Source organism: Embiotoca jacksoni, unplaced genomic scaffold, assembly GCF_022577435.1.
Source record: "Embiotoca jacksoni isolate LCO1_2020_lvr unplaced genomic scaffold, fEmbJac1.0.p SCAF_27, whole genome shotgun sequence".
NCBI lineage: Eukaryota > Metazoa > Chordata > Actinopteri > Embiotocidae > Embiotoca > Embiotoca jacksoni.
Window position 1 is genome coordinate 4,211,041 of NW_027185378.1, and position 16,391 is coordinate 4,227,431.

The window sequence follows — 16,391 nt, forward strand, 5'->3', positions numbered from 1 at the left end:
CAATAAACTTGTGAAATTGGCATCCAGAAAGCCTAGAGCGAGGAAGCAATGAGCCTGAAGAGGTGTTTTCAGTGACATTCACATTTTAAGAAGGGCAGAACTTTACAGTACAAAACCTAAATAAATACATCAGGTCAGGAGCACAACCAAGTGGGGTTTTCTTTGACATTCACGGGCTTGTGCACTACGAGTTCGTCCCCAGGGTCAGACTGTCAACACCGAGTTTATCTGAGACAAGACATTTTGGTGCAAACGACCTGAGGGCTGTTGCACAAAACCTCGATATTGGATTAAGCCATTTTCCAGCTATCCTGGCAAGTTACACATGGAGATTTACTTGATGCAGTTAGCCTGCTTAAATTTCAGGTGCGTGGAGAAATTGCAGACAACCAGACAGTGGTCACAAAAACGTCTGTAACTCAGGTGCTGATCATGACCAAGCTCCCAAACTTGGACTACTTACTTACAAAGGTTAAAAGTTGTAGCTTGAATGTCACGGTGTTGCGCACTGTTCACATGCAACAGGAACAGACTTTCAACTTTTTTTTATACACCCTCATTTGTGAACCACTTGAATTATTTTTATTTAAATGTACTGCTTAAGTACAATTGGGAGGATGTAGCTCAGTTGGTAGAGTGGGTTGCACACTAATCAAAAGGTTGGTGGTTCAATCCCCAGCTCCTCCTGTCCACATGCCTAAATGTCCTTGAGCAAGACACTGAACCCTAAAAAAAAAATTGCTCCCAGTGTGTTGTAAGTTGCTTTGGATAAAAGCGTCAGCTAAATGAAATGTATTGTAAAAGTAACTTAAAATTTATATATATATATATAAAAGACTACATTTCCAATATGTTTGACAACAGAGAACTTTTCCTTTGATCAAAATATTACAACCCAAAGTTACTTTTGCAGCTGTCCAATTTAATTTTATTGAAAATGGTAGCTTACTTACATTTGTATACTCAATTACTGCTGCAATTTAGCTCGAATTGTTCGACAGACTTGGCAAATATGGGATCTGGACAATGAATTCCAAATAATTAAGTTCAGTTAGTTCAGTAGACAAATCATTGTTCTGTGGATGCAACAGGTGATGACGGACTCTTTTAAGTGTCACTCGGAGGAAGAGGTTAATTTGCATGGTAACACCATTAGCTCGACCTCGTCATCCAGTTCTCTCTGCAGATAATAGTTTATCTGAGAAGTAAAGAGCCGACCTGACATGGCTGGTCAACGTAAACAAACAAGCCGTCTGAAAATAGGACACAACTGTAATTATAAGCACATTTAGAACAAAATTGACAGAGCTTTTAAATTGATTACTGTTGAGTAAGCTGTTCATGTTGTTTGGTGTCAGCTGATGCTGGACATGTTTCATGCTGCATAAAGATTAAAACAATGCACAGAGTGTAAGGAATTACTGGGTCATTTATAGCATGTAACAACTTCTAACTCCGCCAAGCATGTAGCACTGGTATGCGGATAACGCTTAAATCTGCACAGCACTGCTTCAGCATCAACATACCAACAATGTCAACCAACATATTAGGTCTACAAGCTAAGAGGAGGTAGAAAACACAACCCTGTTTAAAAAAAAAAAAAAAAGTTGGGACGCTATGTAAAATGTAAATAAAACTAATTATGATGATTTGCAAATCATGTGAACCCATGTTTAACAATATTGAAAATAGACCAAAGACGACAAATCAAAGGTTGAAACTAAGACATTTTGTTTTATGAAACATTTATGGTCATTTTGAATTTGATGCAGCACATTTCAAAAAAGTTAGAGCATGTCAGGGGGGTTTACGCCACTATGTTGTATCACTTCTGTAAAAACACTGTAACATTCTTTCCTGATATAAGAGCTCAGCTGCTCAACAGTTCGACGTCTCTTTTGTCATATTTTTCACAGTGCACTAAATGGTTTATTTTAGTGGGTGACAGGTCTGGACTGCAGGCAGGCCAGTTAGGTGGACTCATTTACAGAGTCATGCTTGTTGTAATACATGCAAAATGTGGTTTGGCATCATCTTGCTGAAATAAAGCAAAGCCTTCCCTGAAAAGTACGTCGTCTGGGTGACAGCATGTACTGCTCCAGGACCTGTACATATCGTTCACCATTGATGGTGCCTTCCCAGATGTGACAAGCTACCCATGCCCTCTGCACTAATGCGTCCCTATACCAACAAGAATGCTGGCTTTTGATCTGTGTGGAGATAACAAGCTGGATGGTCCCTCTCCTCTTTTGCCCAGAAAATACAGCATTCATGATTTCACATTTTGATTCGTCAGACCACAGGACTGTTGGCGATGGTGTTTGCAAGTGTCTCTGAGCCCATGCAATGATTTTCACTGCAGATTTGTCTGTTTTTACTGCAGTGCCACCTGAGCGCCTAAAGATCACGGCCATCTAATATTCGTTTTTGGCCTTTTCCTTTGTGTAGAGATTTCTCTGGATTCTCAAAATCTTTTATTGTATTATGTACCGCAGTTAATGAAATCTCCAAATTCGTTGCAATTTTATGTTGAGTAATATTATTATTTAATGGTTGCTCTCTTTGTCCACGCAGTCTTTCACTGGTGAACCCCTCCCCGTGAGAGACTCTGCCTCTCTTGGATGCTCTTTTTAGATCCAATCATGTTACAGACCTTTTGCCAGTTAACATAATTAGTTGAGAGATGTTCGACCAGGTGTTTCTTTTGGTGTTATTCAAATTTGATTTTTTTTTTTTGTTGCACCTGTTCTAACTAGTTTGAAACATGATGCTGCCATCAAATTCAAAATGATTATATATTTTTCAGAAAAGAAACATTGTCTTTTTTTTTCCATTTCCATAGAAATATGGGTTTTACATTATTTACAAATCGTCGCATTCTTTTTTTTATTTACATTTCACAGTGTGCCAACTATTTTGGAAACTGGGTTGTAAGGTGGCACCGTGTACAGGAAACCTTGCAACACAGATCAATATCTAATTTGAACTCCAACCACCTTCAGTTACACTAAAGGGAAATGTTGAATTTGAGCATATCAATTTCAGATGTTATTTTCATTATTATATAAGCTGTTGACTAATTTCTTGATTAATGGCTAAATTCTTTAACAGTTAAAATGTGTTATCATCAACATAACAGTTTTTTAAAGCTCTATACATTCCTTCGTGAAAATAAGCTAGACATAAAGGTTTAGCAGGTTTGTGGTGCACTGAGTACAAAGAACGAGGATGAGAATCCTGCGCTGTACAATGGCTGCGGAGAGACCTATATAGGTGTATGGGTGGGGTTGCAGAAGCTCACAGAGGAGCCAACATGATACTTCCAAAATTTTAGCAGTGCATCATGCAAACCTGTATGTCAAGCAAGCTGACTGATAACAAAACCATTTTTAAATAAATGATTCAAGAGGCTATCACAAAGTTCCAATACTGCTCTGGATGTGCGCAAAGAAAGCACAGCAGTAATGCACACAGAACAGAGGGAAAGCAAGAACCTTCATGACTAGCTGCTCCCAAGTGATCAATGTCCACGCCTCTATTTCACACATTTTTGTGACTGGTGGTAGGTGTGCATTTGCAGATCTACCGTTTAAATTCTAAGCAAAAAACAATTCCATTTTTCATTTTGTTCTGAACCGTGCAGCCTTATTTGGACTCGCCCACTTCATTACTTTATTGCAGTAGGCTTTCTGAAGCCTCCCAAGACTCCAGTGGTCATTAAAGCACGTGTAACAGTCTATCAAGTGACGTAACTTGGAACACTTTACTAAGGTTATCGCTTCCCCGGCTTCATGCACAACACCGTGCACTGCTCTGTTAATGCATAACACGAACAGTCTCAGAACCTTTTGATCGCCTCTCGTATCAGCTGTGAACACCTAATTAAGACTGGCTCCAGCATCAACAACAAAGAGGTCAAGGGTTTTCAGAAACTGATCATAACAATACATTTTTCAGCCTCTGTAAAACCAATAAGTGGCTATGGAGAGTATTTTGTCATATTACTACGAGTCTTCACAGTTTAGATAGTAATTGAACATTTCAAGCCAAGTCAAGGAGATGCACCATTTTTCAGTGACGATTTTAGGAAACTTGAGGAAAACACTGCAAAAATATTGAAACTACATTTATTACAGATTTTTTTTTAATTTTTATTAAAGGCTAGTCTGGCATTGTGCTCCACTAACCTCCTGGATGTGAGATACAATGGCAGCTTGGGTCTCGATGTCGAGCAGCTTGATCTTCTCTATCATCTCCTCCTTACGCTCACACTGAACACACACACACACACACACACACACACACACACACACACACACACACACACACACAGAGAGACACAGAGAGAAAGAGAGAGAGAGAGCAAACATAAGGAATTAAACTAAAAACGTATTTTAATAAAACTTGAAAATGTAAATACAATAAAAACTGCCAGTTATGGAAGTTCCTGTTGGTTGTCATTAAATTGGTCAACAGAACATGAGGGAAATGGGAAGCATAGTTTCATGTAGAATGTTAGTTGATTCAGCAAATGTTTGCTAGCTTTGAAAAAGTGTTATTTGTCATCAACAACAACAACAACAACAACAACAAAGTGTTGTGGCTTTATCCACCCCTCTCTCCCTCTGTCTTCCCATTCATTGCTCCCTGATGGCTTTCCCTGTTCCTGGAACCAGTCGGACCAGTACAGGTAGGAACACAAACAAAAGAAGGCTAGAAATAAAGGGAGGGAGGGAAATTTGGAAGGAGAGAGTGAGGAAGGGAGAAACAAAGGAAAACAAGGGAAAATTCAGATAAAAAAAAAACCGGTTGGTGTTCAAAGCCATGGACACCAAATGAGGCCTTACCTCCTACATGATCCTCTTTTTTAATTACAAGTAAAACAATTAACTCTTAACTCACCTCATCTGGCTTATTCTTACATTACATTCAGGGTTACGAAGAATGGATTTCTGAAATTGCTGGCTCACGCTCCAAAATGTTTGAACTGAATTAACTCAGACCAATATTTAAACTGTGCAGTTCAAACAGCCAGTGATTTCCCTCCATAGTTCCATCATCCTCAAGATGTGTTTTCCTTCTGTGACTCCATGTATTTTGAAATTCTATATAGTCCCACCCACAACCAGTCCCACCCTGCACCTCTTCAGAGGACACAATCAACAAACTATGCTCAGACATGCAAAAAAGACAAAGAGACACATGTTTCCTGGGAGAGGCCGGGTGGTACAGTAAGTTACTGTGTTTGAGCGTGTGTGTGTGTGTGTGTGTGTGTGTGTGTGTGTGTGTGTGTGTGTGTGTGTGTGCGTGCGTGCGTGCGTGCGTGCGTGCGTGCGTGTGTGTGTGTGTGTGTGTGAGAGAGAGAGTGGGTCTGTTACCTGTACAGCACAGCCAAGTATCAGCAACAAAAGACTTTTCAACTCTTCCATGCTTTTGGCTGGTGGAACAAAACACAAGAGACATACTGTTATGTCAGACACATTATTATTCAACACCTTTCAGAAACAAGAGTTTACAGCAATCTTCATATGGCTAAATAAAAATATATTTAAAAAAAAAATACAAAGTCACAACAAGAGAAAAGGTTAATAAAGGTCACATGGGAAGTCGTTGATCACAATGTTTTGAGGAAAGATCTGGAGGTTGACGGTGAGTGTTGCAGCATACACTGTTACAGCTAACCACTCACTGCTGACTACAGCAATTTAACACTAAAAGCACCATGCTGAACTCCAATATTCGTCTACAACATTGACACTTTTAGATTCATCTGCTGCAATAACCCGCTCAAAGCATACTTCATCATTATGGATTATTTCCAAGTAATCAATTAATTAATATTTTTTTAGTGTTATTCTGTCGGAGGTTGGTTTTCTCGTGTAGGTGAGAAGCGTGCTGTTTAATTTTATGGTTGCTACAAAATTGCATCTGAATTTCAGGACTTTGGAAATATCATCCTCAATCAGTGATTCTAAAATAAGAGAAACTGCCTCCATGTCTTGCAGCAACTTAACTTTAACTTCTCCAATAAGGTAATGTTTGAAATCAGGTAATAGCAGCAGATTTCAAGTACAAGAAAAAAAACTAGATATTAAAACATTCATTTTGGTCCCCCACAATTCAGTGCGGACCTTTGAAATGCGAACAACATCAGGATGGTATGATGGTAATAATGGAAACGACATTTTGCAGTTCATGTTTGTGTCTATTATTCATCTCTATTAAAGCATATACAGGACAGTAGTTTAAATAAATAGGATTTGATTAACAAGAGGTTGTTTGTTGTGTAGAAATGTGTTACCTGATATCGGATCCTTTGCAATGCAGAGGATGTTGGGAAGGGGCATGACTATTAACTGCTGTAAGGTCTCCTATATGGGGGGAGGTTGGCGGGGCAGACAAAGAGAAAACAAAATAAATTCTCCATCTTGTAGTGATGACAATGATAACTGGGCATCAGACAGTGAAACTGACAAACACAGCAGGGAGACAAGAAACTGTCCATGAGCAGAACAGCCGGGGACAACAAAACAATAATGTGGGCCCTTCTCAGAATTTAAATATCCGGTTTACTTCTCTCAAAGTCCCACTGTATGAAGCAGCAGCACATAAAGTACAGGAGTCTGACAAATGCTGGGTTGACACCGACACTGATTGACATTTGAGAATAAAAGAAATTCAGTAGCAATTTATGCGTTGACATTCGAGCAACTTATAGACCTATATACTATTTTAATTTTAAGCTAAAATGAGATGAAAATAGAATTAATGTCAAGGCATCTACTGAGCTGACAACTTGATGGCAGGAAAATGTAGATCATCAGAATTCACATTGTGTAGCACACAGATGGAGGTGTGCCTTGCATTTGATGAACTCTGAAATAAAGAATAAAGTATAGTCCTGTAAAAAAAAAAACAGCATGAAATCAGAAACCGTGTAGATCAGCACATGGGAAGCAGGGGAAGAGAAATCTAAGTAGCATTCCATATTTGAACAAGCAGTTTTTCACTCAGAGCACATTTCCTCTTACAGCACAGTGGCATTACTGATCTGGGTGTGGAAGCAAAGCTGACAGTGTCTGCCTGGTGCTGCTCTTGTTTTTACAGGAGGCTGCGCACCCTTGATCCAAACACCTATTGTATAAATGAATCAAAGTCCAGCTAGCGACTGACCCAGACATGTACGTGTGTGTGTGTGTGTGTGTGTGTGTGTGTGTGTGTGTGTGTGTGTGTGTGTGTGTGTGTGTGTGTGTGTGTGTGTGTGTGTGTGTGTGTGTGGGCAAGCAGCCAACAGGAAACATCCTGCTGTGGACAAATTGTGAGTGTGTCAGGAAAGAAACAGTTCACTAGGAGGGAATGCTTTCCATTCCAGAATATCCTATCCTGGCGACCAAACACACTTGATTTTGAGATGGGGCCCCAGACCAATTAAAAAAAAAAGTTAAATATTTTTCTGACATCTCTAATGAATAAAATTCTTAGAAACCAGTGCATGGTAAAGGAGAGGAACAGTGTCTTTATCAAAACATGTACTTTTGTCTGCCAAAGCAAGTTGTTTTGAGATTGTGGAAACCTAACAGGGAAATAAGGTCGCATTAGAAAGACATGTTTGGAGAAAGTTAACATGGGAGGGACACCGGCTGATCTGACCTCTGGCTGCGGAGAGGGGAAATGGATTAATCGGAGTGGTAGTCTTTGTGTGCGTGTTTGTGTTAGATCTGGGTGTTTTGGGAGACGGGAAGTGACTGTCAGCAGGGAAGGGCTGGCTGCACTAATATACACAAAAATACACTCACACACACACACACACACACACACACACACACACACACACACACACACACGCAGTCTGACATACACTTCTGCACAAGGGGGCAAGATGTCAGAATTCACATGGCGGTGCTGGATACATAATAAAACGGGCCGTAAAACCCCCTTAAAAGCCGTGATAAGACCAGTGCTAATGTATATATTCGGCCGCTGTAACGACTTAATGAGATGTAGACCTCCAGTCCAGAGTGTCATCTGCTAACCAGGCAAATAAATGCACTATCAGCTTACCGCAGTTACAACTGAGCTGCAAGGACAGCTTTGCCGTAGCGAGTGCAGTGGTAGTGCAATACCTGCGGATACTGTTACACTGGTCCATACACCAGGAGGCAACACGATAGCCGACCAATTTCTATCTCTCTTTGTCTCTTACACACACACACACACACACACACACACACACACACACACACACACACACACACACACACAGAGTACAGAGTACAGTGTGAATAAAACATGTGAGCTGGCTACCAGATGTCTTGAAGGTAAAGTGAGGCTTCACCTGAAACTCACCGTCAGTATGAAAGTTTTGCCAATAAGTTTTGAATTTTTCTTAAGACACAATTACAACCATTTTGATCCAAATATTACACCGGCGATACCAGGTGACACCAGAAGGATTTCCATGTTGCCACCTACAGAGTCACGAGGACTTATTCGCTTTGGTCATTTCAGCACGTCTCAGGCTAAGCTCGTCGGACTCGGCTCTAATCTTTCGGACTCGGGCCTCGGGTTTCTCCTGCCATTACAATTTTAACAGTCTGTCTGCACAGCGGGCACGATGCAAGCGGCACGGTGAGCAGAGCAGCAGCAGTGAGTGTTCCGTCTGTGTGTCGACACGCGGGAGGCATTCAGGTACAGCGTCGAGTGCAGGACGAAGCGTTTGGAGTCCAATGAACTGTAACTGCAGCTCCACGTGTAAAATGGGGAAAAATAAACTCGAAGCATCAAGATGTGCTTTTCGGACGCGACTGTGGACTGTGCACGCGCTGCAACTGAATCATTACACCAGCCGTGTAGACAGGTGTATATAAAGATGTACTTTATTTATCCCGCAAGGGGAAAATTGCCTCGCTACAACAGCACAGGTTAAAAGATACAGAGTAAAAAAAAAAAAAAGCGATAAATTGCAGAATTAAAAAAACAGAGGTAGTAAAGTATAAAATATGTACTCGTGTATATAACTAAAATAAATAAAATAACACAGTAAGCGGTAGTGCAAAGCAAGGCGGTCGAACAGTATGATTTTTTTTTTAACCTCCACACAAAGGGAAGACGCCTGTTGTTAAAAACATACGTCCAGGGCAACAAAGGAGTGGCTCAAGAAGAACCACATCAAGGTCACGGAGTGGCCTAGCCAGTCTCCGGACCTTAATCCCATAGAAAACCTGTGGAGGGAGCCGAAGCCTCGAGTTGCCAGGCAACAGCCTCGAAACCTTAAGGATTTGGAGAGGATCTGCAAAGAGGAGTGGACCAGAATCCCTCCTGAGATGTGCGCAAACCTGGTGACCATCTGCAAGAAACGTCTGACCTCTGTGCTCGCCGACAACGGTTGCTCCACCAAGTCCTGAGTCATGTTTTGCTCGGGGGATCAAATACTTATTTCACGCAATCAAATGCAAATCAATTTATAACTTTTATATGATGTGATTTTCTGGATTTCTTTTTTTTTTTATATATATATATATATATATATATATATATTCTTTCTCTGTTAAAATAAACCTACCATTACGATTATAGACCGTTCATTTCTTTGTCAGTGGGCAAACTTACAAAATCGGCAAAGGATGAAATGATTCTTTTTGAATGAAGGTTTGTGAGTTTTTGGAGCCAGCTCAGTAGCATTTCACTTTAAATGTACCCTCGTACCGCCCGCACTTTTCAGACTCGCAAACGATACCCATTTTATATACAACAAATAAGTGGATTGCCACAGCACCTCTCCTATGCTGAGGGTAGGGATGGGTTTCAACAGCCGGTTCCACGTTTGTTCGTCCGACCCCGATTAAGAGCTTTCACTCTTCTTTCTCTTTTGCCACGCTCTGACACTAGCAGGCGTTCGCAAACAAAAAGACGCCCCCGTGACATGAAAAGTCAGTAACGCTGTTGTAAACAAACGTGGGGAACATGGCTTAAATGTTCCACATTTAACAAAACGACTGCAAAATGGGATTTCTCACTGAATTCAGATTTCATAAAATGCCAGCTGCATTTTACTGCTGTGGATGTGGATGCCTCTTTCAGCCCGAGACGCGTCACACGCCCGCGGCGAAGCCTCTTAACCTCCTCGTCTTTGCGTCCAAACCCGCATCCGCATCGAGCTGTTCTCTACAAAGCCGCACCGCTATACCCGCGAGTCAAGCACTTGTATGTCAAACAGGCTGTTTGGAACAGCACTGCACAATCATTTACAAATTGGACACAGAGTGAATAACGTGAACCTCAGTGTGGAATCAAACTGTTGTCTCTGACTTCAGCTGTGTGTGTGAGTGAGTGTGAGTGAGTGGTGGCTCTGATCGATAGATATTCTCCTCCAGCAACATCACCAGCAGGATCTAACACTTAAAACTGACAAGGGATCAATATAGCCTGCTACACTGACCCGTTTAGACACACACATACTCAGCAAGCCTAAATCCGTGGCCCGCTAACACCGTGGGCTCACATTTCTAATCCCAGATCAATAAAATGGTGGCAGCTAAGAGGGGATCTGACTTTTACCGAGCCACCAGGCTCCGTGTTACACAACTTTCTAACCACTTTGACCATTTTAAAACCCAAAGCATTATCTGCGTCTTTCCTCTGAAACCCTGTATTGTTCCTAACTATTTCTAAATTGCCAAATAACACGTAAAATATCTCAATGGGTATTACAGGCTGACATCAGACAGGCTCTAAATCCAAAAAGCACTAATTGAGATGGATAAAAGAGAAAGTGGCAGGTTTTTAATGTGATATGATACGCTAAATAAGAAGAGATAAATGAAAAGATCAGTCAAATCTAACCACTTCTGGGAATTGGGACCGAGTGGTCTAAAACAAGTAAATGAAAATCATATCAACACAACTTTTGAAAATAGAAAACACTTTTAAATGGCTTATGGCCATTTTAATATGTCTTATTTCCAGCTGCAGTTGAAATGCGAAAGCATTTTGCTGAATGTGCTCAATGCTGCATCATGAAACAAAAAAAAAAAAAATGCAACAAAGGGGACCTTGAATGTTTGAGAAGCTGACATCAGGCGTTTTCAGAGTTTATAAAAGAAGAGGATGCATTCTGTCTTTACTGACGTTTTACACAGCCTCCCAACTTTTATGGAAACAAGGTTTTGCATACATATATACATCCATCCATAAATACAGTGAAAGATCCCTTGCACTTACATGAAGTGTATGCTGCTGTAGCGAAAAAATGTCCCCTCGGGGATTAATAAAGTAAATACCTACCTACCGACCTATTATATATAGCAAGATAAGCAAACGAATTTGTGCACAGTGTGGAGTTACAAAGGTCATCCACATCAGAGCTCACATAAAAATTGGAATGCCTTTTTATTCCTAATCCTTTGTCATAAACACCTGCGTGCGTTTCGAGATGGAGTAACTTCCAAATTCTGTCAATTTCTGTCATTTTTGTCAAAGGAGCAACTGGGATCAACCAAAAATCTCAGGCTTTCAATTAGATTCTGCCACTGCAGTTATGATGCAATCGCTACAAAGCAGAACCCATAAATCAACCGATGGATGACGCGACATTCATCAGTGACATTGAAGCGTGAAGTGGCAAATAACAGTTATTTCAACCATTGAGCAATCTATTCTGTTTTTGATAAATTATTAATAATGAGTCTCTAAATGGTCCAAAAGGGAGACAAAAACCTGCCGTTAGTTCCCAGCGTTCAATTTTGAAATTAGACCCAAAAGATTTGCCAAAAATACTCAATTACATAATTAATTAGACCGGTTCAAATTGTATGCATATTAGATATAGATTTAAATTTGTCCATGCCAGCAATGACTCTTGCGGGCAAAAGAATTAGTTATGAGTGCCACAAGGTTCGGTGCCGCACTTTGCACAGCATACACGCTTCCCTTAGGCGATATCATAAGAAAACACGGCATAAACCTCTATAGCTATGCAGATGAAACTATTAAAACAGAAAAGACTAATCAGTTAGTAAAACTCAAGAGAATGTCTAAAAGAGAAAGGCCTTGGATAAACTACAATTGTTTTCTTCTTAACGCAGACAAAATTGAAGTTATTGTATTTGGCCCTGGAAACACCTTAAAAAGTCTTTCTCCACTCACTTAGTCACTCTGCCACGGGCCTCCAGCACCACTGTGAGGAACCTTGGAGTGATCTTTGATGAGGATTTGGCTCTTAACTCAACACATAAAGCAAGTCTCCAGGACTGCTTTCTTTCATCTAAATATTAAAATCAGGAACATCCTGCATCAGTGCGACCTCACAAAACCTAATCCAGGCATGTGTTACTCACAGGCTAGATCACTGTAATTCGTAGTTGTCAGGAGGTCCAAATTAATCATTAAAAAGCCTGCAGTTGATAAAAAAAAAATTCCGCAGCCAGACGACTGACAGGATTTAGCAAGGAAGATCACATTAGCATCTCTTGGTTGGCTTTCGATGAAGAATAGAATTTAAGATTCTCCTGCTGATTTACAAAGCGCTTCGTGGACGAGCTCCACTTCATCTGAAGGAGGTTATAGTACCGCATTGTGAGAGCTTCGTCCTCAGAATTCTGGCCTGCTTTTGGTTCATAAAGTTTCCAAAAGCAGAATGGGAGGAAGAGACTTAATCTTTCAGCCCCTCCCCTGTGGAAACAGCTCCCTGCTTCGGTTGATACGCTGCGCTCCTCTCTCTCTCTCTCTCTATGCATTACATCTCATTAACTTCATGCATTCTCTCTCCTATAGTTTTCTTTACTGTTTGTTGTCTCTCGATGCCGTTCCCCTTGCTTGTGAACTTCTGTGGGTTGTTTTTTTTTGTTGTTGTTGCAGATATCCCAGGCAGCTTGTCTCCGGTCTGCCGTTACTGACCCAACCAACAGTTTATTGTCTTGGACTGCTGTGCTGTTCTGTCGTTTTGCTCTCCCCTTCTACCAAACCGGTCGAGGCAGCTTGTCGCCCACCTCTGAGCCTGGTTCTGTCAAGAGATTTCTTCATGTTAAAGGGGTGTTTTTCCTCCCAGCTGTTATTCATGTGAGAATTATTGGGTTCCTTTGAATAATGTTGGAAAGTTCCGTTATAAGGACTTTAACATGTTAAGTTAGCGGAAATAACTGGTGTTTTGATTTGGCACTTCATAAATACAACTGAATTGAATTAAATTAAATGAATCAATTCTTTGTCCATGCAATTAAGCGGAGGAGTTGGATGAAGAATCTGGCAACGGCGTGAAAAGAGTAAATATCTCGGTGTTAAGAGCTCATGATATCAGGTTACCGCGCTTTGTACAATGGAGAGGATGTGACACCTCTCTCTTTCTCTTTCTTGTTCTCTTTCTCTCACACACACACAGAGAGGTTGGTCACTGGGGAGACAGAGGATTCACCAAACCAGCATGTGTGTCACCTAATTAGGGAAAAGCCAACGCCTATGAACACTTGGAGATGTGTGTGTGTGTGTGTGTGTGTGTGTGTGTGTGTGTGTGTGTGTGTGCGCGTGTGTGTGCGCGTGTGTGTGTGTGTGTGTGCGTGTGTGTGTGTGCGCGCGTGTGTGTGTGTGTGCGTGTGTGTGTGTGTGCGCGTGTGTGTGTGTGTGCGTGTGTGTGTGTGTCTGTGTGTGTTTTGTCCTTGCAGCTGAGCCACAACTAAAACACACTGTAAAGCTCATAACTCAATGATTTAAGGTTATAATTTGACAAACACGTACACGTGTGCGATTGATTGTGTGTTAAAGCCAAAGAGATTAACCATCATGAACAGATTAACTCCACACTGTCAAGAATGACCCACTTCACAGAGTGTACACATGCATGAACTTAATTGTGTCTGATCTCCATGAGCCAAAAATGATCCAAATGAAACATATAATGATTGTATTGATTGGGCCGAAGGATTTGGGAAATAAATATGATATTGTGTTTTTAATGACTCCAAACGACTTTCTGTTTAAAAAAAAAAAAAAAAAAAATCTCCACATCTATATTGGTGGTCTGCATAGTATTGAACATGTAGCTGAACATGTAGGCTGAAATATCACTCCAACTGCTGGTAACATCGGGTAAATGTTAAATCCAGCTCAATGATCTGACTGGCAGATCTTAAAATGATACTATTCTGTAGGCTGGGGTACTCAGCCCTTGTAGATGTGGAGTCCAGCAAGGGGACAAATAGTTGTCCACCAGTGTGACAATATCAGAAAGGGTGTGCCTTTTCCTCTGTTTCCTTTCCGTTTCTTGTGGCTGAAACAACAGAGAATTCCTCACCTTGCACCAAAAATATTAGAGACACTTTTTAATATAATACTGTCGAATACCCACAACCGGTTACAATTATGAAGTTTCTGACAATTTCACAACAACAACTGAAAATAAAGTTTCCTAAAAAAAAATAGAAATGATAGCACAACTGTTGCACAGACCTTTTTCAGAAGAAGACATTTCGAGTTGTCACTAAAAGGAAAGCACAGGTGAAATAGTGATGGCTCAGTTCGCAACTAACAGTGCGGACAGTCTGTCCGGTGAGCGGGACGGATTTGGTGTTTCCGCATACCGACCTATCTGTATGGGTTACTGTGGTAGTGACGTACGCGTAGCTACCCTGTTGACGCGACTTTCCGTGTCTGTTCACGGACTGTTGTCCTCCCCAGCATTCAAATTTACACCGTCTGCTCACGCTCTGCTGGCGGTGGCATGGCTTCTGTAGAAATCCGATTGGAATCGCACTTCAAACCACCTCCGGATACGGTTTGGATCCGATTTGCAAAAGTCGCATTTCATGTGTTGTTTTTTTTTTTTGCTGTCCAAACTTTCAAAAACACAAAACGGATTTGGCCCGGCAGTCTGAACGAGGCCTTTTTGGCCCGGTAGCGAACACTGGCTCACGGACTGGTCATTGACAATCGCGAAGAGGAAGCTCTGTGCTTTGACTGCAATGTGGTGACCAGATGGACAGTGATTTACACTAAACTCACTGTTCAGATACCTGGTTACCGGCTACAGGAAAATGACTACAATGCAGCCAAGACAAGCGGCTCAGGACGAATCCGGTCACAGCGACACTGGGAATGACGTCGTTAAAAGCCCCTTTACCGCTGATGCAAATTTGGGCCATCTTGAGATTTATGTTGCATCTGTGGTCGTCATTTATTTTCTATTGTTCTCTAAAGTGAGAAACGGTTTCCCTGATTTACTTTGTTCAGGTCTCGAGGTAATAATGCAGAAAGTATTGTAAATATATATATATATATATACAAGAGGCTCAAAATGGCCAGCACACCGTTCGACGAAAACAAATGATCTGAACAACTTTTAATCCCGAAGGGTGTTAAGAGTGCGCAGAGACAATTTCAAGTCGGTCCGACAAAATCTGTAGGAGGAGTTTGTTGAAGTGCAAACACGTGCGAATCGCAACTAAATTGAAAACGGCAGACTTCCCGTTGAGTTGAGGTTAAGGGTGCTATGGAACTTTTTTGTACATCGAGGCGTGATACACGTGTCCACCGAATTACGCGCATGCGGGTAAATGTTTAGGGGGCGCTAGCGAGCCATTTGGCCACGCCCACTTGCAGAACCACTAAAATACGTAATTTTTAAACCAACGGTACAAACTTTCATGAGTTTTTGAGTCTGTTAAAGCCACCAAAAAGAAAACAACTTTAAAAGAATAATAATAATAATAATAATAATTCATTTGCATTACAATAGGGCTTTCACACCATTCGGTGCTCGGGCCCTAACTACTCTGCCCTGTGGACATTTTACAGTTATTTGCAGCTCATGATGTAAAACATGAACCACCCATGAACTCAATTTAAACGAAGCTTACAGAATATTCTTTCCAGACCACCAATATGCAAAACTGACACGCAAGCAATACCCAACCATCAGTGTAGGAAGTTCAAACTTAGAGAAAGTGTGTGTGTGTGTGTGTGTGTGTGTGTGTCACCAGGATACGACCGCAGTTCTGCCAAATCAACTGCATCGGAGCTCCTTATGTCCGATTTCTACAAAAAGACACACCGTGCACATGTACCCGCACGCAGGGTTTATTCCTTTTGATCAATGGCTGTGATTAGCTTTATGCGTGTGGTCACATTACATCCCACACATGCTGCACACACCCACGCCCGCGTTTCTCATAGCCTGGTATAATTGACGCTGCTGTTCTTAGGAGGTTAAAATTCATTTGTGAAGGCCTGAGAGGCAGGTTTCACTAATTCTGTGTGTGATGTCAAAGGATTTAACAGGACAGCACGGGGACAAATAAAAAGCTGGGAACTCGTATTTCTTATTAACATGGTGTAAAATAAAATGAAAGGTCATCAGGTTATGGCAGGTCACGTCCCACGGTCATCCAACTTAGATGCCACCT

General features: G+C 41.2%; 1 protein-coding gene across 2 annotated transcripts in view; it reads right to left on the reverse strand.

The window, feature by feature from the left end:
• ccdc88c (coiled-coil domain containing 88C) overlaps positions 1-16,391 on the reverse strand; it is a 55,037-nt gene that overhangs the window by 30,928 nt on the left and 7,718 nt on the right. For both annotated transcript variants that reach the window (XM_069160863.1, XM_069160864.1), the window contains exons 4-6: positions 6,302-6,371; positions 5,379-5,437; positions 4,188-4,271 (exon numbers count right to left, since the gene is read on the reverse strand). In XM_069160863.1, coding sequence (XP_069016964.1) covers positions 4,188-4,271; positions 5,379-5,437; positions 6,302-6,371 — 213 coding nt within the window. The remainder of the gene's footprint in view (positions 1-4,187; positions 4,272-5,378; positions 5,438-6,301; positions 6,372-16,391) is intronic.